This window comes from Apaloderma vittatum, unplaced genomic scaffold, assembly GCF_000703405.1.
Source record: "Apaloderma vittatum isolate BGI_N311 unplaced genomic scaffold, ASM70340v1 scaffold646, whole genome shotgun sequence".
Lineage (NCBI taxonomy): Eukaryota > Metazoa > Chordata > Aves > Trogoniformes > Trogonidae > Apaloderma > Apaloderma vittatum.
In genome coordinates this window covers 56,370-81,404 of record NW_009721071.1, presented here as the reverse complement: position 1 = coordinate 81,404, position 25,035 = coordinate 56,370, and the positions used below count along the sequence as shown (strand labels likewise).

At 37.3% G+C, this 25,035-nt stretch overlaps 1 protein-coding gene across 1 annotated transcript in view; it reads right to left on the bottom strand.

Moving 5' to 3' along the window:
• The window catches only part of KAL1 (Kallmann syndrome 1 sequence), a 120,467-nt gene that overhangs the window by 60,775 nt on the left and 34,657 nt on the right, over positions 1-25,035 (bottom strand). Inside the window, exon 4 of the mRNA XM_009871217.1 lies at positions 1,890-1,952. Within this exon, the coding sequence (XP_009869519.1) occupies positions 1,890-1,952 (63 nt within the window). The remainder of the gene's footprint in view (positions 1-1,889; positions 1,953-25,035) is intronic.

Genomic DNA, 25,035 nt, shown 5'->3' with positions numbered 1-25,035 from the left:
TCCCCCAGTGGGAATGCACTTGATCCCATGGTTAGCCAGTTAAGAAGCTAAACCATCGGGAAACTGAATTTATGGAGAAAAAAGGAGTCATGTAAACGGTCTCCTTTTCTTCTTCACACATAAGGTTCCTTTAACATTAGTAGACTCTTTGAGTAGATAAGAAGTAACATACCAAGCAGGGATTTTGAGAAAAACAAAGCTAAATTGCTGCTTCCATGTTTTTTACAGAACAAAAAAAGATTGAAAATACTCTCAAAGGAAAACAGCCTCATTTAATTCAATCAATAAAGGTGTATGGTACATACAGGAGTCTGAGAGAGAGGAAAGCGGTCCTGTGCTTTTGTGTGTGTGTGTGAAGCTAATTTCAAATCCTAAAACATCACAAATTTGCAGCTACTTAATTAAAAACTTTATAGCTCCCTGAGGCATAATACATCCTCAAGGCTTCTCCTCCTCACCCTATTTCACAGTTCATTTTTCAGTTAGCTGCTAAATGTGCTGCTCTTCATTATGGGCCTTTGAAGTTCTAAATTTAGCTTCAACCACAAAACGCTAATCAAAGAGGGATGCTCGCTGGTTTTAACTACAATAGAACAATGTTCTACAAGTGTTTTCCGTTTAAACCAATTTTATACGTATTTTTACCCATATCTCCAAACATATAGCCTGAGTGAGAAGTGATATATGGGAATGACCTAAATTAGATCCACTAAAAGTGCTTTATTACACTACCCTAGAGTTCTGTATATGAGAAAGTAGCAATTAATCTAGGTTAAAGAACTCTTAGATTTTAGAAGTTTTTACTTAGTCTTCTAATGAAACTACATATATCAGTAATCCAGTAATCCCTATTTAGACGTAGTTCTCAATTATTTTTTTAGTTGAAACTACAGCTTTCCCTAATAATCTTCATGATGCTTAAAATTATTTAAATGTAAGACACGATCTTGTACTAGAAAAAGAGTGCCCACAAGTGATGAGGGAGGAGTTAAAACAGTATTGATCTCATGGCAGTGAGATCAATATTTCAATTAAGGCCACTTCTCTATTTTTTATAGGAAAAGCTGGAATTTTTCATCAACATACACTTATGAAAGTGTACGACTTGAATAAGTCATAAGTGTATATTTGAATAAGTGTATACACTTATTCAAGTCTATGAAGACTTGAATAATGTCTATAAGTAACTTTTTATTGAGATGTTATTTCCATTTTTCACTAAAAATCAGTTAAGAACTGTAACAGTTGACTTCCATCAACTTGGCAAAGCCATGTTTGAAATCAAATAAAATCATCTTCTTATTGGTACTAGCTTAACTAATCTAGGTTTGTTTATTCACAATATTATTCTGAAACATGATTCAGAAACAGTTTTTCAAAGACTTGCTCCTGAATAATTATGTATTCTGATAGTAGTCTTGAGGAAGTCCACAATCCAGTTACTCCTGGAGACATATTCTTTTAGAAACCAGACTGACTTTCATATACAGGAAAGTCATCTGTTCTAGCTACCATAAACAAGGATTTTCATAAAATGACATTTTATCTTTTAAACAAAGATACTCTTTCTTACACATGGACAGAAAAGACAGAAGGGCATGTGGTAGAGATAGTATCTTACAGTAAGATACAATAGCTGAGAGAAGCTATGGTAAGTGTGGCTGGATCAAGTCTTAAAATTCCAAGTTGAGAAGTCATCTTGTTAGAAGAAAAATATTATTTTTTTACACTGAAATTTAATGTGGCTAAATTTTTAAATGTGTATCCATTCAAATGAAAGTGACTGCTGTAAAAATGCCATGTTTTCTAGTTGTGCCCTTGAAGCTAATAATTTAAATGAAAGAGACAGCTAGAACAAAGTGAGAAAGAGTGCCCTTGGGCTGACGTACCTCACAGAAGCTTTGGCAATGGTTTTTCTTCAGGTCCCAGGACTCTTTGCAGGGCTCCAGGCACTAGGAAGAATCGAGAAGCAGAGAAGTGTCAGGAAGATAATAAATAAACAACCACAAATGACCCCATTTCTTCTCCAGTTGTTTGTTTGGCCTACAGGAAGTTAATAACAGGCTTTAAAATTCCAGTTCTCCTGAGGATAAAATTGTGTCACTGAGTTGTGGTGTCAGAGCAAGGTCATGCCAAGCCATGGTTCGATTATAAGAAATATTTTCAGTATTTCTTACTGTACGAGGCAGTCGCCTCATTTGTTTATATGCCATCCTATTTTCTGCCTTATTGAATCTAGGTCTTGATATCGTTTAACACCTTGTCACTGGATCACAGAGACAATGTCCAAAGCACTACTTTAAACTACCGAAAGCTAAATCTTGTCCTCGCTGACCAGCCTGAAGATTAGACGGGCACATTGCCTTCCCAAGCGATAAACTATTTCATCAAGCTATGGAGTAAACTCAGCAGAAGTTTAACCACTACTCCTGTATAAATAGACAATGTTCACAGGTCTGTTAGCAAACCCACTTTATTTTAAGTACTATATTACCATTTCTTCACCTTCAACCTCTACTGCAGTGGTTATATAGCAAGCTGAGATTCAAACTCTGTAAACAAGAGTTAAGCTTCACAGCATAGGGTAAAGAAAAATCACACTGTTAAGAGCATTTACTGCAGCTGAAACATGAATTTAGACTCACATCCAGAAACTTTTTCTCTTCCTTTGTTAGACATGTGAACTTGGAAAGCACTGGCATTGTCGGGAGTTAATGACACCTACTCCCTCTCATAACAGCGGAAAGATATTTATTGCAAAAAAAGAAAGTCATTTGACATGTAATTTAGTATTCTTATATCTTATTATATTCTCTTATACATAGCATTAGATTGGATCCATATACATTTATGCTATTCAGAATCAAGCATGAATACATATAGGCTGTATCTCAGCTGTCCACCTGGATCATTAATGTACTAAAAAAAAAAAGTGGTTTAGAAGTCAGGCATTTTTATTACTAGAATGAAAGTCTGAAAAACATAATAAAACCATTAGTCACAGAAGTTACGTATTTCACAGTGTGCTCTATACAGAGTAATTAGAAGGCTGCATTATAAAATCTCACTGAAGTCTGTAAGTTTAACTAATTTACATATGTTGTTCCTCTTGTAGCATAGATATTGCACATTTGAGCTCAATTTCATTTGTCGTGCCAATTTTACAACTCTTGTTAAGTGTCTGATTGATTTAGCTGCAAATTACAGAGGTGTAAAAGGTGTAAAGACAAAATGGGCAACATTTTAACCACACTGGGACTTTGTCAGCGAACCCCTAGGTTGACAGGATTTCCACATCCTTGCTTTCTTGGAGTTCTTAGTTCCCTGCTGGACAGCCACACAGAACGTATCAAAACCAGCATATCCACAATCCCATGCCGATGGGACCACCTTCCTTGCAGGCTCTAAAGCAAAACAGCTAGCGCTCCTGGAAGGAAATGTCAAGACGCTGTACGATTCAGAGGGTTTATTCAAGGCATTTGTACCAGGATGTATTTACCTGCAATGCAAGTAGTCTCCACCACTTGATGCGGGGCTGGTTAGCTCAGCAAGTAGAGCGTAGCACTAAGAACGCTAAGGTCGCGGGTTCGATTCCCGTTCGGTCCCCATGTGTTGCCTGATCTAGTCGACAGGTGGCGTCCCTGGCAGCAGGGAGGCTGGATTAAAATGATCTTTAAGGTCCCTTCCAGCTTAGGCCATTCTATGAAAGTTCCTTTGTCTGGCTGCCACTCTGTCTTAATAATGACTTAGGACAGCCCAAGCTTCTTTCATGTGAGCCCCAGCACCTCTTGCCATCAGGGCAAGCAGAAAGAATGGTCATCTCAACTCAGAGACTTCAAAGGAAAGATGAACCTGGGCTGAGTAGTATCCTGCAATCCATCTGCTCTCAGAATATTCCAAGGAAAATATATGATGTCACAAGCCATAAAGCCTCCATCAGAAGCTTTGTAGGCTTTGATTAGAGTACACGATCTTAACTATACATAAACAAAAATTTCCTGCTGTATGAGCAGTTCTCAGAGCACTGAGCTTAGCTTAGCACCATGGTGGAGCCTTAGTGGACTTGTAGCATTCTGCAGGTTGAAGAAAAACTGCTAGTAGACAGAAATGTTGCTGTTAATTTTGTACTAGAAGAGTTTTGGACTCTCCTTCTAAAAAGATAGCTACGAAGCTTGCAGTACAAAGATGAAAGCACCTCACAAACACTGACGTTTGTTCATTTATCCTCTTAGCTACTCTGTTATAAGGTTACCCTAAAGTGGGAAGCTGCAAAAGCTGGAACTTGGATCCAGGTCTCACCTTTGAGTCCTTTACTTATAAATCAGCTCAGATCTTGACATCATCTCCACCGCCTGGTGAGCTTTATCCTCTGAATTGCAATAATCTCAGGTAGAGAGATACTTTTTTCCCCGTGTAGTCTCTCCTGATGTTTTTTATATGAAGGGAGAAATGTATTCCAGATCAAATGTGTTATGTACATGCTAGCTCTGAAGAAGGGTTATTATGTACATAAATTTGCCTGTTCTCCAGACACTTCAGCTTTCTAATAAACTCTATATCCTCATAAACTTTAGCCTGCTTGGTTCTGTTAAACTTTATCATACTATTTAGATGTGTCACTCTGAGCTCTATCTTTTATCTGCAAAGGGTTGTGGTTTTTTTCATATCTTTGTCGTGCTTTGCTACAAATGTGCATTGGGATGAGCCTACAGAAAAATACACATTTTGCAGTGCTCTGCAAAGTACTGTCGCAAAATATTTCTCTCCCCACTATGGATGTCCCCCATTTTTAGTCCATCTAGTCAAGACAAGCACCAAGTTGAAAATTCTCTCAAGAAAAAGCAGAATCAGACCTTACATCGACAGCAGCTGAAGGTTTTTTGACAGGTTCCATGCATAATAACAATAAAAATCAAGAAAATGTGAGTCACAAATAGTGACAATGCCATCTGTTATCTGAAATCCAAGTCTTCAGAGAATACAAAAAAAAAGCATCCATCTGAAACTTTAAAATATGGATAATATATTTCTAATAATTTCAATGCAATTCAGCAAAGGCCTGACCCAAAGCTCTCCCAGACCAATAGGAGTTAATTCCCTGGTGTTTAGCTTAGCCTTAATGCCTGAAAGGAAAGCATACAGCATTTCTCAACAACAAGAAGAGTTTCAAGCAAACAACTAAAAAAACCACAAGAAAGCTATTCCCACCCAGCAGGTAAGCATATCAAGGTTTTCTGGATTAGTGTAAATGTGTGTGCCTGTAAAAGGATACTGTTAAAAGAGTCCTCTCTCCAGGATAAGGAGGAACCTAGGCCAAGCAGCAGAGGGCAGCTGATTTTGGCTCTACTCTATGTAATAAAATATACAGGGGGCCGGTTAGCTCAGTCAGTTGAGCGTGGTGCTAACAATGCCAAGGTCACGGGTTTGATTCCCATTCGGTCCCCACGTGTTGCCTGATCTAGTCAGGAAGTGGTGTCCCTGGCGCAGGGAGGCTGGATTAAAATGATCTCTAAGGTCCCTTCCAGCCTAGGTCATTCTATGATTCTATGATATCTTGCAGACATTAGCACCAGCCCTCAGAAGCTAAGCTTAGGCATGCAGACAGCAGACCACCAGCAGGCAGGAGGGCAGTGGCACGGGAAGCGTCCTGGCGCTCCCTTCGGGAGATGTCACGCAGCCCTTGGAGCCACCACTGACCACTGCCCTGGCACCGCCCCAAAGGCCACGTCGCTGCCTTGGGCAGGGAGAGGGATGAAACCCAGTGGTGAACCTGTTGTAACAGGCCGGCAGCACTCTTCAGAAGATGAGGGGAGTTAATCACGCTGGCTTTGCTAAACTGAATGCTCCTAAAGCGCGTTTTATCAGCCCCTGTGGTTAAAGCTGGAAGCTTGCTTGGCTTCATCCAGGACAGGGCAGCTGTTACTCGGTACTGAACAACTGCACTAAAAAGCCAAAAGGACTGCTAAAAAAAAGTAGCCCGGCATTTGCCATCTTTCAAAATTTGTGTGTATGGGTATGTCCACACACACACAGAGGTATAAATACTATAAAAACTGTATAATATATACACTACTATAGCTCTGTTAATATTCAGAATGAATAAAATTAGGAACAAGGGCAAAATACTGTATTCATTCATAGAAGAACTACTATCACCTTAAAATATTTTGGTTTATATATTTTTATTTCATTTTTTGAAAAACTGCCGTTAAGGTCCCTGTTAGAGAAGTTTTTTCTGTTCTAATTTTTAAACTATAAATAAAGTAACTATGACATTAGCATATTATGCATGCTTTTTAGATTAAAGGGATTTATACTAGTAAAGGGATTTTCAGAATAGTCCATCAATATTTTTGTTTAGGAAATGTTATTTTTTACATGAATGGGAAAGGATTACACCAGCACAGCAATTTTGGAAGTATAATGAATTGCAAAATATTATTTAAGTATTGAAATAAATATTTATTCAATTACTGCATATTTATTCAAACAGTACATTTAAATTAAGCAGCTGAATATGACATATTTATAACTATTTAAACAGCAAACAACTACTTATTTCAGAGTAGAGGAGTCTACTCAAAGGATTTTTGTCTAATAAGGCTTCTTCCTTCACCAAGGTAGAACCAAATCGTATGCAAACCATTGTAAAAAGAACAGCATCAAACTCTTATTGCTGGAATATAATTATACTTTTCACTCATTATATCAGTTGCTCACAAAAGCAAGGTCAGAAATCAATGACTTATGTTTACAATATATATTTAAGTATTTTTCTGTCCTAAGGTATTTATATAAATGGAACTTAGATGGTTGGAAAAAAAATGGAAAAAATAAACACCTTTCAGTGCACTGTCTCCTGAGAACCTGCCATGTCATGAAGTACCTGAGAATGCAAGTATTCACTATTAGGCACTGAGCAGAAAACATTTTTGGGGTCAGGAGCTGAAATCAAAAACGAATATAATATTCATCACCCCAAACCATTTTGTGACGAGTACCCTTAAATATAGAAGGGCATACTTAAATATACAACTGCTCCTGAAGAAGCAATGAGAAAAGTGACTTTGAATCTGTAAATCTTATCACAGTGGCAGTAAACACAAGACAAAATATAAAAACTCAGTAAGAGAGAAAAACTGATTTTGAGATTTTTTTAATCTACATCTGCTGTTTATCAATAGGAATTGAAATTGTTACTTTCTGCATCTCAAAACTGGACTGTGAGTCTACTTTTTGGCTTCAGAACAGTAAATGCAGTTTAATATTTACCCAGTCCAAACCAATTAAGAGCATGCCAGCTCGGCAGAACAATATTAGATATTATCAATATCACATAATTTTAATTCTAAAAGCTATACCTATAAGGAAATAACTTAGCAGAGTAGGAGAATATTAATCATGCATAATAGCAGGCATGAATCACAAATCTCTAACAATTTGCAATGAAATTTAAGAAAAGCATCCTGGGATGAGACCAATTAATGTATCTGAAGGACTTTGGCTGCTCACTTCAGGAATGTACGTAAATTTTCTCAAATCATTTTATAAAAGTCTATTTATAAATTTGTCTCCCAGCTACCTGCGGTAATTCATGTCTTCATAAACAATGAAGTGTGTATGTTCCTTCTATAGATTCAAGGCAGCTTACTTGAATTATGCAGATTCAAATTAAAAAAAAAAGTGCTTGGTTATGAAATTGAAGTTAAACGCCCTCTTTTAAAGATCCTTGTTTTATTTTATTAATCTTCAGTTTAAATCTTCAACCAGCACCAAGGTACATGCTGCTCACCTAGAACGCACAGGTGTGACTGTTTCATAAAGTATGTAACAAAATGCATCCACCATATGCATCTATCTCATTTAAAACAAACCACTAGAGGTGGAGATGCATTAACAAGTCAGTCAGGTCCTCAGGCCAAAAAAATCTGTGAGCCCAAAGAGGTATGTTCAACTGCAGGATCAGAATCTGTCACATTAGCTTGCAGGTTGACAGGTTGATACATGCCCTTCAAGAAGTCTCTGAGCATCTTGTGAAACCCATTAAGCCGAGCCAGTCTCCTGCTTCTCTGCCTCTTTGGCCTCTCCTGCCCCACTGAACTATCAGAGCATTAGTCATCAACTTTCTAGAAACTTTGCTGCAACGTTTTAGCTCCTAAATTTCTACTACATTTCATGCAGACTGGGAGAGGTTTCAGTATCTTTAAAACTTTGGAAGTATATCAGGAACAACTGTGAAATCTATTCTTTTATGTAAAGTGACAGTTTCATGTGGCTACCTGGAGTTACTCCTCTGTTCATGTCAAAGAGATTCTTATGAGAATTACACTAGTAATATATTTCCCTTGTAACTGAATAAACAAATGGGTTAAACGTCAGAGAAAGGTTTCCTGTCTGTGCTGCCTGTTTGCTCTCCCATAGGTCAGTGAGCATCATGATTTGGTGAAAAGGCGTGATTTTGTATTCAAGGATCAAGTCTTAATTAAATTAGCTACAGTTGGGGTTATTCTGTGACATTATCATGTACACTGGGAACCCAGCTGATACTGTCTGAAAGTATTGCTAATTGTAGAGCTGGTTTTGTATGAAGGTCAGGTCTTAGATTTTGAATGGCCACTAAAGTATGTGTTACGTGGTTAGAGTGGTCTGGGTCTTTAAAATTCCTTTAAGGAGCACTTATTAGTCTTTCTTGAAATGTATTTTTTGTTGTTTTATACTGATGATGTCCTGATGTGTGCTATGTTGGGGTAGATGACAAGGAAAAGGTTACTAATATGGAATTTGTTAGCATCTGTAAATACTAATTTATTCTAATTAATAAAAGTGTGTGTGTATATATATATACACACACAAAGAAAAATCCTCTATCTGTAATTGACATTCAGACAGTGCGGCCTTATGTTTTAGGACAGATGACTGTTTTGCAAAAACACCAACTGCTCAGAAAAAAAAGTCACAACAAAATACTTGGGGCTGGCCCTGAAACAAAGGGAATGGGGTCTCCATTGAAAATCGAGTTAGAGTTACCTCAACTACTCCGAGTTCTCAATCATAAAGTAAAACAGTGCAGCATAAACCTCCAGGGTCCAGCAAGAACAAGTAGGGACAGATAGGGATAGGGAACAGCAACCGCATGGCCACTATCACAGTACATTGTATCACATCACACAAGGGTGTACCTGCAGTGGCTGGGATTAATCTGAAGGTAACACCCTAATAGATTTTTTTTTGTTAATTCACATGTGATCCCACCCAGAGCAGTTCATCATTAAGGTACTAAGGGTTAAATTATGAGAATACACCATTTTGTGTTGAGCTCTAACATCAGAAAGAGGGAATGTAAGCCATCCAAGCAGTGGTCTTAGTCAATAGGAAGGAGGGACGTATTTCCTAGCAGAACTTGGCATATTTCTTATGAAAAGACCAGCAAAAAACTGTGCAACAGAGATCTAAAAGATAGCACTACACAGGCAACTGAGATTTATTTTTAATAATTTTTATAAAAGTAGGAAGACATATACAACCTGCAGGTGAAATATGGAACTCATGACACATCAGTTACTTTGAATAATTTTCCAGGTCTTAGATTCTTTCTGTTTTCCTCACTGTTTTTATATTTAAAGAAAGAGATGGTAAATTATGATTTCCTACCAGATGCTAAATATAAACCTATAAAGTAAGACCTTGCACTGAAGTCTTGAAAAGTATCAACAACCGTTATTCACCTCAAAAGGTTGTTAATACCAAAATATTTTTTTTTTTCAGAATTACACTTCAAAACCAGCATAAAACAATTTTATTTCTGGTTTCACATCCAAGCAGTGTGCTCTAAATAAATGTAAATTGTTCTGAAGATGAATTTGACAGTGTCTCATAAAAGACCACTAAAACCTTTACTTCACCAAACCATGCAGAATATAGCTACAGTATCTTCCTGCTATAAATTCTGAAAAAAATAAAATACTATTATCCAAAATTATATGCAAATAAGCAAGAGAAGGGCAGTATACTGACATGTTTCTTTGAAGTTCCCTTTTGCTGTATTTACTCAGCCTCTTACAAGGCTCAGACATACAGTTACTTAAGGAAACTACAGCAGTTGTAGGTGCAACTGTCTCCTTTCACCAGAACTTTGGAGAGTGGTCTGGTCCTTCGAATGCTTATTTCAGAACAAAATGAAACATTTCTGAGAAACTCTACTAGCTGCAAAGTTGAGCAGCATAGTTTAAACTGCTACAGCAAACAGCTGCATTAGATGTGTATTTATTTTACTTGGGTGTGGAGGGACTAAAAGCACACACATGGACAGGTATTGCTGCTCTACACAGCTATGTCAACTTGCTAATACCAAATAAGGACTTAGGGCAAAAGAAGTTTTCAGAAGTGCAATTGTTGGATATCTAACAGAAACACGAACTCCTTAACTGTTCACTTCACTTCAGTAGACAACAGCAGGGATGCCTTACCACAATTTTAGGTGTTAGCAGTTTGAGTTCCTGAATGCCTTCAATATGCTAAGCAAATAAAGGAAGCCCTATGACTTAGGATCAATTATCAGTATTTCCTGGAACGGAGATAGAGAAAGAGCTATTTACAGTATATTGGTTAAGTTTGTCCAGACCTTTGCCTATACAGAGTAGCATTACAAGCTTTGTTCCGCAAATTGATGCTCTGTTTTAAAAATTTGGATTAAGAAAGCTGTTTTCATTTTCTCTGAAAATCCACCTTTTCAACTCTCCGTTTGCTCTAATATGCTGCATTAGTCTTCTGGTTTGAGATTTATTTTTTAACAGAACCAATTCTGTTCAGTGATTTTACTTTTCAGCTCAGTCACTTCTAAGACACTGCACTTTCTGAAGCTAGCAGCGTGTTTCTGCAGACAACATTTGCTACTAGAAGTGATAACTCCTGCCGTTTATAGTTACTACCAGGGATTGGTATGCAGAAAGACTCTTGCTTATACTTGCTCCCGTGCTTGTTACTGACCAAGGTCACTACTAAATCTTGCAACCCATGTTGCGGTGCCTTAAAGTAAAAGGGTTATAAGTAAGTAAAAAGCTTGCACCTCTCGAGAGGAATTGGCAGGACAGGTGACCCAAACCTGACCAACAAGCTATTCCACTCCATATATGTCATACTCCGTATCAAGAGGAGGGACCACAAGAGTCAAGCTCTCTTCTTCAGTGGCTGGCATCCAAGGAAGACTCCACCTGTTCTTCTGCCCTTGATCCTGATCCATGAGTTCCTGAATCCAGCTCCCAAATCCAGCTCCTGAAGCTGGTTCCCGCCAGTCACTGAATATCCAGTCGGGGACTTCCCCAGTGTCTGCCCTGCAGCATTAGTGGTGATTCATCAGCGGAGTTTCAATACTGGTTTTGTTTATAACTGTATATATTTAATTATTTTTATTATTTTCTTATTAGTGTTGTTCTTGTTTCGTTATAGTCATTTTATTTTTTTTTTCTAGTACCTAAGTTTGTTTCCCTTACTCCCTTTTTTTTGGGAAGGGAAAGGGGTTAGAGAGCATCTGACATTCATCTAGTCACCAGCCCAGCCCCAACCCTTGACAACTAGAGCACGAGAAAGACCAAGAACTTCATGTCAAATTTTCTGGAAGTCCATGTAGCCTTTGCTGTAAATTCCCAAAATTAAAGAGAAAGTGAAAGCTACCAGAAAAGTTGTACATATGCTGAAAGTGAGAATCAATGAAGGTGTTGAAAACAAACTGTTTTGACTTAAAATATTTGGAAGTAAATTACTACTAAAAAAAAGAAGTCATATCATCATAGCATAAATGTAGCAGTTTCAACTCTAATTCTTTTAGAGTGAAAATAACTTTCAACACTGACAGCTTGATATCTATCTGCATGGCTTAGTTGTCTGGCACGTCAAAATTTGCCAGCAAAGTGTCTGAAAGGACAGAAAAACAATCCTAGGACACTTTTCATATTTCTACTCTTTGTAACCAAATCAAAATCATGGCCATCAATGTCAACAGAAAAATGGCTCACAAACATTAGTTTATTCCTGACCAGTTCTTTTCAGAGTTTGTTTACATGATTTTGTACCAGCAGATGAAAGTGGGACACGTACTTTATTCCCTTTTTCTGCCTCATATCCTAGATCTTAACACAGTCAGCAAAAAAAACAACTTTGAGTTCTTATTTTGCCTGATTTTGAAACACAGAATTGAACTTAAATCTGCTCCATTCAGGATGATCCCTTAAACATAAAGTATTTGATGGAGCTTTTTCTCATGTTGAAGCTGTTTCATCTTGTACAAGCATTGAGTTCTTCTCTAGAGGAGAGCCTTAATTGCGTACCTCTCACCTTGAAGAGGCATGCCCTAGCAGCACCTTCTGCTCCTCCTGGAGTTCTGAAACGTTTATAGGTACAAGTATTTTGGTTATGTCTCAGTGCAGTAGCTATTCTACCACCACTTCTTTACTACAGAGATAATATTTTTCACCCTCTCCCTTTTTCACATCTTTGTTCCCTTTAACAACCTACTCTGATCTTAAAATTGTTGTTCCAATTATGACTATTAAAACTGTTGCCTCAGAGTATTCTTCTACTGCTTTGCCTTTATGTGCTGCATCAAGTGCCCATTAGTTGTTGGGTTTTTTTACAAAAAAATCTCTTCCTAGCCCTTATTCTAAATCTACACACCCTGAGGCTTCACCTGTCAAGACATAAGGTGTAGCACTGGCAAAACGTTAAGAAGCAGCAAGTCAAGCCTGCAGCACTTGTGAGCATGCAAGATACATACTGTAGCAAAATGGATAAATTATTTTAAATCAAATCAAGAGTGATACAGCCTAAAAGGGTTAAGAAGCTCTTCTCTAACTGACTTCTGCTTATTTCTACGCTCTTCTTTACATATGGAATTCTCAGGTAGTGTAGCTGCCATATTACTGAAAAATGAAATGAACTAGTAGCAGTTGAATGAAATAGTAGCAGTTTTGCTTCTCTGAAATTTCTTCTTCCTTCAGGCTGCAGTCCCACAGTGCAATTTACCAATAAACTGATTTGTCATGTTCGCATCTGCTCCATCAGTCACGAATCACTCATGCCAATGTTTTTTTCTGCTTTCAAAGCTTCTCCAGGATGGCGTCTATAATCTGAAGAGTCAGTAACGTCGCAGAAACATTCCACTTGCATGCCCCTACTGTTTCTAGATCACTGTTTCCCTGCTGCCCTTTCCATGCAGATAAGACCCAGAGAAAGTAATCTAGTAAAAATAAAAGTAATGTTTACTGCTAACAATACGGGTGTGCAAAATCTAGTAACAGCTTTTCACTTCCAGATATTAGAACTGCTGGTGGGCTTTAACAGTTTGCTTCCAGCAGCAGCGATAGTGATCAACTAATGGACAACTTTACAGTTGAATTCAATCATCTTAAAGGTCTTTTCAGCCTAAATGATTCTATGAAAAGAAGCCTGTCTTACACTCTAAAATGTCTCTCTCATAAACTGTCTTTTCATTTCCTAATAGTTGGCTATTTGCTTTAGCAATTACATAATACTTTTAAAGTAAAAGTGAGCATAAATATTTTGACATTTTATATATGCACAGAACTTTCATTGAGAAAACACAATTCTTTTAATCTCAAAACAGACAAGGAAAAGCCTCTTCAAGTTGGCACTTTCCCCTTCCAATCTGTCACAAGGCAGTTTCAGATAACCACACACAGTCTTGTTATAAACACCATCTTGCTATGCAACATAAAGTGTCTGTCAGAGCAACGCTGCTCTCTCCAAGCAAAGTCAATTTTTTTTTTTGTGGCTGTTTTATAAATGAGTTACACTAGTGAACTCTTCTGATAACCAGTGACTCTCCTTACACATCACCCAGCAAATTCACACATACATTTTTGAATGAAAGGGCCGCAACTAAATGTTCTTTTTGCTTCTATGCACCACAGTACTATGGTTTTATAGACCACCTAACAATCAGAGACGATGAAAAAAAGGGGAGCCCTCTTTGTCTAAATCGTTACTTTGTTTCTCTTTCCTGGCTTTCTATTTCCCTCCCAGCACTACCATCAGCATCCGAAACGACATATTCCGCATTACTAAACAGCAAGAGCCGTAGGGCTTTTCACTTCTAATTTCACGCCATAATAAAATGCAGTGGTTGTTTCACTGGGGGACCTGAAAAGCCTTCCTTTGTACGGCTTGTCTGCCGGTCAGGTTAAGTATCACGCTCTGGCAGCAGGCATCTGTGCATGCCTCTTCATGCAGTTATGGCAAAGGGGGAGGAAAAAGAAGACAAAAATGAGAAGGAGGTTTTCTTGAAAAAAATATTCATCACACCATTGCTCAGCCTAAATATTTTTAAATGTATCTGTTGTCCACCTCATTGATAGACTAACCAACCTAATAATAGGAAGTCTACAAAGTTTTCAGTGTACTCAGAGTTACACTTGTTGCTTTAATGGAAAATCTATTGACCTAAAGCAGACTGATGACAGAAATTTGTGTAGGTGAGAGGAAGGAAAAAATCCAGAGCTAAAGAACATAAATTTGCATTTTTATTAGTTTTAGAGTAAACAAATTCATAGAAAAGAAAACCCAAACTAGTGAAGATGACCAGCAATAACAAACAAGAAGTAGGGTGTTGCAAAAATGTACCAGGATCACATGTAATAGAAATACTGTTTCATTCTATGAAACAGGAGTTAAAATTTCATTAATCCCAAGTATAATGGGAACAAAAAGCCAAAATGTATCAGGAAACTTTGTGTTCTACACTTATTTTAGCTTTTTCAAATATATTCCCATTATGCAAAGAATGTTTTACTATCTCATGTTTAAAAACCCTATTGTGTCTGTTAAATCTTTTGTAAAATAGATAATGTAATTCTTTTTCAAAGTAATCTCTATGCTTATCCTAATATAGTCTACTGAAACAGTAAAATGAAGAAAATTCCAAGTTTACATGACAATTCATAGAATAAACAGTGCTGAGTAATACTTTAAAAGTTAGTTTCACATATTATTTGAAAACAAAAAAAAATTGTCATTTAAACAATAACTTAGAAAATAAAAAAGTAACCTAAAATAGCTATCGTGTTTAAAAGGAATTCTTTGAAAGGTTATTAAATAAATTCTTTCCCTCCTATTATTTTCCAATGCATGCCACACATAAGCAAGAAAGACTACCCTTATCTGCTAAATTTCTTGATGAGTATCTCTAATTGTTATATTTTAGGGGTTATGGCTATGTGGTGGGCATAAGAGAATCTAAATTCTGGGATTAGCCCTCCTTTAGATATAAATGTGCTGAAATAGGCACTCGGCATGAAAAAATGACCAGTTTTTAGCCAAGGAAACTTCCCCATTCAGCTCACTCAGCAGTCTCATAAAAGAACTAGTTGTCTGGGTCGAGGAAGTGCGCAAAAGGAAAAGAGAGAGGAGTCTGTAAACACCTCTTTAATTGAGAGCCTGCACTTAAACCAGCTTAAGCCAGTCATAAAACCACAGTCTAAAAAACAGCTCCCTCCAAGGTTGAGTAATAAAGGTTAACATAATGATGCTGAGAGGTAAGCAGGTCAAACTGGCAACTGAGTTAATAAATAAATAGTTCTGATTAAACTATCATAAACTATGATCAGCCTGGAGAAGAGAAGGCTCCAGGGACACTTTACTGAGGCCTTTCAGTACCTAAAGGGAGCCTGTAAGAAAGATGGGGATAAACTTTTTAGCAAGGCCTGTTGCAACCATAGAATCATAAGGGTCAGAAAGGACCTTTAAGATCAAGTCCAACCTACAGCCCTACAGCACTCTAATACTAAACCATCTTCTGAAGTGCCACATCCAGTCGTTTTTTAAACACGTCCAGGGATGGTGACTCCATCACCTCCCTTGGCAACCCATTCCAATGCTTCACCACCCTCTCGGTGAAGAATTTTTTCCTACTATCGAATCTAAACTTCCCCTGGCACAACGTGAACCCATTACCCCTTTTCCTATTGCTATTCACTAGGGAGAAGAGGCCAACCCCCGTCTCACTACAGCTGCCTTTCAGGGAGTTGTGAAGAGTGATAAGATCTCCCCTCGGCCTCCTCTTCTCCAGACTGAACAGCCTCAGCTCCCTAAGCCTCTCTTCATAAGACTTACCCTCTAGTCCCCTGATTGTTCTGTTTGTCCCCAATGGGACAAGGTGTAACGGTTTTAAACTAAAGGAGGGCAGATCTAGACTAGAGAAGGAAGGAATCTTTTACAATGAGAGTGGTGAAACACTGGGATACGTTGCCCAGAGAGGTAGTAGAAGCCTCATCCCTGGAGACATTCAAGGCCAGGTTGGATGAGTCTCTGAGCAACGTGATCTAGCTGAAGATGTTGCTGCTCAGTGCAGAGTGGTTGGACTAGATGACCTCTAAAAATCCCTTCTAACCCAAAGTATTCTATGATAGTAAGGCATTAAATCAAACCTCAGCACTGTGCTGGAAAAATCAAGCTGGATACATTTTCCCTGGCAATAGTCTGAGCCAGACCACTGGCCTTTTCTGCTTCCAGGACAGAAGGTGATTTGGCTCCAGACAATCACAGACTGCACCTCAGGAACACATTCAGCTTTCAGCATTTGTGAACACAATAGTTCACCTCTGCAGCTCAAACAAGCATCACTACATTACTTCCCCATATAAACTCAGATTGCTAATTGGGCAGGCAGAATTCTTTTTAAATATGAAATCCAGCTGTCAGATATTATTCCTAAAGGAATTCTAGGATTGTGACTAATTATGTAGCTTCCTTTCTTTTTTTTTGCAACTTGAATACTTTGATTAATTATCTGATTTTATGTATATTATTAAAACACACTGATCTTTCCAGTTATGGACTACAATATATAAAGGGAAAGACTGATAGTAATATACTTCTAAGCATACTAAAGTGACGTATCACAGTGTGCAGATGTTATGATGAAATTGTCTTCGACATCTGGACTCAATAATCTTAAGGGTCCTTTCCAACGTAAATGATTCTAAACTTCTATGATATGAAATACAATTGTGATAAAGGTGATGTTGTAGCACAGCACAAAAATGTAAAGTGGAAATCTAGGATATTAAATGCTTCATCTAATTTTCTGCCATTCATCTTAATGGGACTCTTGAGCAAGCTCTCAGAGGAACTGGAAAGTAAGATTATGGAAGCAGTTGGTATTAAGTCCCCAGAGAACAACTGTCTGAAAAGCAGCTCTTTGCATAGAAGTCTGCATGCTGACAGATGAAATGGATAGCTTGCCTTTTTATGCAAATATATGCAAAGAAATGCACACTAGTTAATGAAGTATAGCCAAAGGGTCACAACTAGAAGTCATAATTCTAGATTAAATCGGCACAGATTGCAGGTGCCCACCAATCTCAGGAACTGACTCACTCTAATTACTCAGAGGGATCCTAAATTTCATGGTAATGCATGTCTGGATAAGAGTATCAGAATGTTCAATTATGCATAGATGTACCTGTGAGCTGCCTTTTAGTTGCTGTCATTGTAAACTCCAAAATTTGACAATCCTGAAAATTCTTTGCTGACGTCTCTGGAGTTGCAGCATCTCTAACTGCATGTCATTTTTTACCGCTCATTTCAGTACAGACAGGGTTACGTTGGGCAGTAGTGGGAAGATGGCATGTTGGAGGACTTCGTGCAAAAGGAAGAAGGAAAAGAATGGCACGGGATGAAGTAAATAGAAAAGGGGGATGTGGGGAAAAAACAGTCCTGCAAAGCTTTCTCTGTGAAGTCATTTGAAAGGATGGCAGCACATCCTTGAGGGTATATTAATGTGTAATCAAATACCACAGCTTCTCATTCAGTCAGGAAATTTCCAAGTTTTCTGTTTTCTACATAGCTACTTCTTTTAATGAAACATTTTAGGGATTTTCTTTCAAGAGTTAAACTCTCCTTTCAAAATCATACGTCAGGAAAGAAGACAGTGCCCATTCACAGGAACCTATATCCTATATCATGCACAATATGGCAACTAGCCTCCAGCTGCCCCCGTTGAAAAACAAATACCTTTTTCTTAGGTACCTGTCACACCTGACAGCCTCACATGGATGCCTCCAGGGCTCTACAGAAGCTCAGATGGAACCAGGTGCCCATGTGTAAATGAACAATACAGCCCTTCTGTAGGATTCAGCCCCAGACATCTAAGCTGTATGTCCACATGTGAGACAGGGACTCCGTTTCCCATTAGCTGAAGAAGATTGAGCTGATGGAGTCAACACCATGTGGAGAACCCCTCAGTGGACCGAATACAGGTGTCTTCTACATTGTGACATAACTAGCTCTCTGGAGGTTACTTCATCCCTACTGACAACAACTTTATCACATACAAACTGTATAGAATCCAAAATTTAGGTGTCTGGATCTCATGTTATCTCCCATCACTGGTCAAAGTATTGTTAATTTGATTAGTATGGTGGGATTACTGTATTGAGTAACCATTTCTTACCAAATACCTGTAATATCCCAGAGTTTTCCTGGAAACAGAATACTTTTGTAACAAGTATTTTATGCATATATTTATAATCTTGTGGCTGTATTTATTCTGTTTCTTAAATGTAAGAACAGAAAGTCATAAAAGTAGACAGAAAAGTACTCATGAAGAGACTATTGAACAAGACAATCTGGTTTGTTTCAACAGTAGTCACACTTGTTACATGATTTTATTCATTTTTACTCCCTCAATCCAATTTATATTCACATAGTTTTCAATTGCTGTAACATTTCAAATATGTTTAGGTCTATGTATGAAACCACCAAGACACTGGTTTTTTGCTTAGCCAAACAAACTGTCTAAGTCATTTTATATTACATTTACACAATTACATTTATATTACATTGCTTTGGGCAAGTGGCTAGAGATTAATATATAAGCACCTTAGGGTAACCATCCTATATTTGTCTGAACAAATGCATCAACTGATGCTGTACAATAAGAAACCAATTCTCTCTTTTCCCTAACCTCCACAAGACAGATAAAATGTTTCTACCACCACGTAAAATTGTCACTGCCCAGTGGCAAAACTGCTAATACATTGAACCTGTTTACAGAATTACTTGTAACATAAACCAGACATATAATCTATACTGTAAATGCCAATTGTTACAAATCAAATGACAAAACCTACCTTTTTACAGGAGTGAAAAAAATTTTGAACAATATTTTGTATACACAACAAAATTAAGAATATTTCAGGATTTGACTATTAAAAACATCTTAATAACATCTGACTGTGAAGAAATACAATACTCATCTCCTGCATTTTATAACTGCCTGATGGAATGGCTGTAAAAGTTTGCATACATCTGACAAATGTATTCTTCAAGTATCCTAAAATTTGCTTACACATTCATACAGAAACAACCTGTTTTATGGGTTAACCTCAGTGACTCAGTATCATAGGGCCAATTTTGTGCTTGACTTAACATATGCAATGTTCATTAAAATCAATAGGAGCCACCCAGGCAACCAAGGAGACAAGTTTGGCCCAGAGTATCTTAACAGTAATTTACGTATTTGGCACAAATTCTAGAACAATGTTTAGGCCAAGTCACTTACATAAACAATCTTTCCCTTCATATTCTTAAAAAAAGGCACAAGCAACAACAGCTGTCACAGCTCATTGTCCAAATATATCATTCTCCTTTTAATTTTAACATCTTAGACTCATCTGTACCTGCATTTTTAAGACTTTAATTGCAAAAGATGCATTTTTTGGTTCTTCTATGAATACTATTTTATTTCAGTCATTAAAAAGTAGCTTGAAAATTATTTTCTTTTAAACTGTGGCCTTTACAGTTGATTTATTTACTCCCTCTTCAGTCCTTTCATGCGTCCTTTTCTTGTTCAGTGCAACTACTGAAAACCTTTGCAAACCTGAAAATGATCAGCAAAGAAAACTGTATCAACACTCTAGATAAAACAGCCTTACCAGAAAAGGGGCACTGCTGTAGGCAAAGATGGACTTCATCTATGCAAGAAAATATACACTTCTTGAGTGTATCTCAGGGTATCTAAGACTCAGGATAACATATGAAATCACCCTAATTTAGGTGAAGTTTACTGTATAACATGCTCTTAAAGACACTGTCTTTAAGCACTGTCAGTTAAGCAGAAATACTCAGTGCCTCTAAAAGCCCTTTTATACCATTATAATTGCATCCCTATAAATATTTTGATAGAGGAGCATCAAAAAGCTCTTACCACTCCAATCTATAGTGCCAGACGAGATGCTAACATAATTCTATATTTTTCTCCCCTCCTGGATCTTGCAGCAGCATGACAAAGCTATGGTATTAAGACAATTAAAGTATTTTTTAAAATAGAAGAATCCTTCTAGCCAAAAAATCATTATAACTCAGTTCTTGAAAAATGTCACCATATCTCTTCAGGCACAAATCCAATTCAAGAAGTTGAAGGGAAAAAACATGCCGGCCCCATCTGTAATGCATTTGAAACTAATTTATTGCCACTAACTGTTCTCAAGTAACTGACTTGCTCTGCAAATACTGTAAGCTAAAGCTTTCATTAAAATGCTTTATTTTATTTGCTTCATGGATTGTTTTGGCACATTTTGCCATTTCCCACGGCAAAAGTAGGAGTAAATTTCATGTACTCTGCAAACCTCCATGTAATATCTCAGAGGGACGAGAGCATACTCTGAAGTTTGTTATTTGCCACATTAATAATCCAAACTGCTCCAGTTACCCCCACGAAGGACAATCAATCACAACATTTGCTATATGAATCTTCAGAAGCTATTTCCTCCCTCAGAGCATTTTAATGATTTTTCTAAATGACATACCATCTTACAGTCAGATTTGCTTTTAAAAAAGAAGAAATTTAGCTTTAAAAGGTTCGCTTTGGCTACTATAACACAATATATAGTATAAAAGACAGGGACATTTGATGTTTGAAACCACAACTTCAAAATATAAGAAAGCAGAAGCAGACAAAACAGTGGCATCTACTTCCCAAGTTTACATAGAAATACTTTATCAATCCAAAATACTCACTATCCTCTCCCTACACATAAATATGCTCAAGGTTCTCTATGTCCTAAAGCCTTTCAGGGTGTTTTTTGTTTTGTTCCAACACCTCCCCTCCCCAGATCCCCTCCGCCCCCACCCTGAGTTATGCTAGTGCCTCTACAAAAGCTTTATTCAACTTTATGCAGATTATACACAATACAAGACCTGTAGTGAGCTTTACCTTCCAGTGCATTGCTTCTTGTAGAGCCATTCAAACCAAGAACAAATCCAGTGATATAAACCAGAACAATAGTGTTTTCCAACTCACTGGATCTGGTTTGGAAATTAGAGACGGTGTCTTTATGAAGCAATCAGCGAAGGTTAAGTGAGAGGCATACAAAAGTATTAGTCAAGATGTAGTCGAGAAATAGCATCCTCCCTCATAGCTATTAAGGTAAGTAGTACAAGTGAGAGGAGAGTCAAGTCCCTTTGCACTTTATCATAAGAGGGAGAGAGCACTTGGCAGAAATTAGAGGTGAGGCTCCGAGAAGAGCATAAGCCAAATGAACTGTGGGCAGATGCCTTGGTTCTGCCCTCCTGCTCTGTCCAGGCTGCCCATTTTGTTTGCTTTTGCACTTTAACTGAAAAAGTGAACATGCTTGTAGGCTGGCGATGCTGAAAACTCTCCCTTTGCTCCCCTCCTCCACCCCAAGAAGTTTTTGATCAGACATGTTTGTTGACCTTGCTCACCTCAGAGTCAATATAAAGTAGTGGGATGAAAAAAGTAGCTGGTGGGAGGGAAGACTGTCCTTTGCCACATCAACTGATATATAAAACAACTTTATGGCCAGTCCAGCCAAAAAATGTATTCTGATTTGAAAATACCCTGTTTCCTCGTCTTTTTATTAAACTGCAAAAATTCAGGAATTTTAAAGTGACCAGCAAATAATAAAAAAGATGAAGCGTTAATAATTTTTATTTCTATTTTTGCATTTAGAAGATGTGAGCTCTTGACATGATCCTCAAAGAAAGGTATACGGCATTCTAAAATAATAAAGCCTTACTTGTCGCATTTCTGTTCAAGGTCTCATATATAGACATAAATTTGAGCAACCTGAGCATTAGAAAACATACTCACAAAGCAGATAGTTATGTCACCATGCTGATCTATGACTGGTCCAGTGATCAATTTCTCACACTAAAATTAAGATTTGGTCATTAAATCACCTTTGACAGAGATAATTTGCTACTAATTCAGGCAGAAAGCTTATACACTTTTAGGCTGGACAATACTATTTGCAATCACATATTCTGACCTTCTTCCTTCACTGTCAAACAGGTACAGGTGCCACAGAGCAGAGTAAAGCTTTTTATTTCTAATCTCACATGCCCCCTTTTAAAGCACCAGGATATGGGAAGGATTTATCAAGATATTGAAGGATTTATCAGGTTTCAATTCTAATCTCCCAGCTGCCTGCAGCAAGCATTCCCAGATCTCAGCAGAGCCACTAACCGCCCTTGCCTTTTCCCACTCTACAATGTCTCACCTTCTACCCAGCTACATATTCTTTGCTCTGGATCTTCACAAGAGTCTTGGGAACACATAACCTTTTGCAGTACCTATTCTGGAGAAATTCTCCCTAAAAAAGCTCAAGGGCTTCTCATATGCTCTTCAGTAACATGAAGAATCCAGGTTGGAGGACAGAGATAAATAGTTCTTACTTTTCTGAGCTGGTATTTTGGTAGATAGTAAAAAAGTGAATGAACAGATCTTTATCAAATCCTGAAACACTTAAAATGGAAGAAATGAAGCTACGATACTGGCAAAATTAATAATAATGAAAAATAATCAGAGGAAGGGCAAGGAATTGCATTCTGAAAACTCCTACCATAAGAAAAGAAAATTTTTTAACTCGAAACCCTAATCACAAGTAGGCAATAAGGCTTCAAATCAAGGTAATCTGAAATAAATTACATTTTTCCATTTACTTCTGCAGGCTTTCAAAAGAACTATAATTGTTTTAATCGAGTCCTGAAAGACAATCCATGATCATATCATGTATATTGTAATAGTTGAAAACTGAGTGTTAATCACAAAAGGCCCTATATCCCCATCTGTTTACCATGTCTGTAGTTTCATAGAATCATAGAATGGCCTAAGCTGGAAGGGACCTTAGAGATCATTTCATCCAGCCTCCCTGCCGCCAGAGACGCCACCTCTCGACTAGATCAGGCAACACATGGGGACCGAACGGCAATCGAACCCGCGACCTTGGCATTGTTAGCGCCACACTCAACTGACTGAGCTAACCGGCCCCCGTTGAATGAATACATTTTTTGTAATAATATTCAAGTCATATTTTCTCACCATTAACTTTTAAACCAGAAGATTTACATTGTTCAAACATCCTAAGTATTTCTGTTCACTCAAGGTGTGAAGTAGCTTGACTTTAAAGTTGCAATTCTGTCCTAAAATTTCCTTTCAGGGCAAAATATTTTTCATTCTATCAATTAAAAAATTAGCAGACCATTGTTTCCAGCTGAGGACAGTTTCAGTGCACTGTCAAAATATGAAACATTTAAAACTTTGTGTACTGAACTTCAGCAATTTTTTAGCAATAAACATGATATGCAAACATTTACATTTTATTGTGAAAATGCCTATAAAGTGGTGAATTTAATCTGTTCTAGTAGTTCTTGTTACTTTGAAAGAGTAGCCAAATTGCTGCACAGCATTTTACAGATACACTTGTCTCCTGAAGACTTTATACACAACAGAAGACATTAATTTCTATGCAACCTTGCAACTGTACCAGTTTTCCAGAGCTTTTTATCACTTTCAAAAATATTGTGTCTAATTACTAACCTTGTCTGTTAAACTCGATACTAACTTCATTAGCATAGCTCATAGGTGTTGCATTCACACATCTATAGTAAAGAATTGTTCAAAGAAAATGTGTCCAGCTCAAACTACAGTTCTTAATTGCTAAAGCAGATCCAAATTAGCATTCACAGCCTGCATTTCCCCAACAACAGGCTTTCAAGCTGAAAAAAAAAATTTGTAATTCAAAAAGGATTTTGGTCAATAGATTTTGAGCATGCAAAACATGTTTGGCACTTGAAAACTCCAAGACCTGTTGAAAACTTAACTTATGAGTTTACATTTTCTCATTTCCTGTTATTTTTCAGTGAAACATTATAAAATGGGTGTATGATTTGATAAAAACTGGAAATATTCCCAGATATTCAATTTAGACTAGGTCTATTGCTCATATCTGATGAAATCTGAATCTATACTTACAGCTTTTTACTTTGACTCCAAATGATGTAATGTCCTTATGGTTTAATAAACAGGAAAAGATGTTGAGAAAAATAATCTATTGCATAAATTTGAAACACACCATTTTCCTCATGAAAATGTTTGTCTGTACATATGTATGGATTATAAATAGAGCGGTTGCAATATGCTTACTCCAACAACAGATGCAGAAAAAAAACAGGCTGATTCACTGATTAATTATATAACAGAGTTGTGTGCAACTTCTAGAATCGAATGTACAAAAATTACACACAATTTCATTTTTATGAGAATTTATGGTACATAAAAAGTTACGAGATTAAATAAAATGAACAGTACTTTCCTGTTTAAAAATAGAACAGTACGTATACAACAGGTTATTTTTTTCCATATTTGGTTGTCTTTCGAAGTCTGAAATATGTACACATGATATGAGGTAAGTAATATGCAATATTAGTATTTCTGCACTGCACTGCGCTTTTCTAAGAGTGCTGAAGAAACTTCTCAAATAGTTCTCGCAGAATTTAAACTGATTTCTCCTTTGAGGGCTGTTCATGATTTGGGCAATACACGCCATCCCTTTATTGGCACTAGAGAAGGGGAATAGAAAGGAAGAAAATAACAGACTTGTCAAGTCTAACGACAAAAGAATCACAGAATCACAGAATGTTAGGGGTTGGAAGGGACCTCTGAAGATCATCTAGTCCAGTCTTCATCCCAGCATACCTAACCACTACACCACAGCCTCAAGT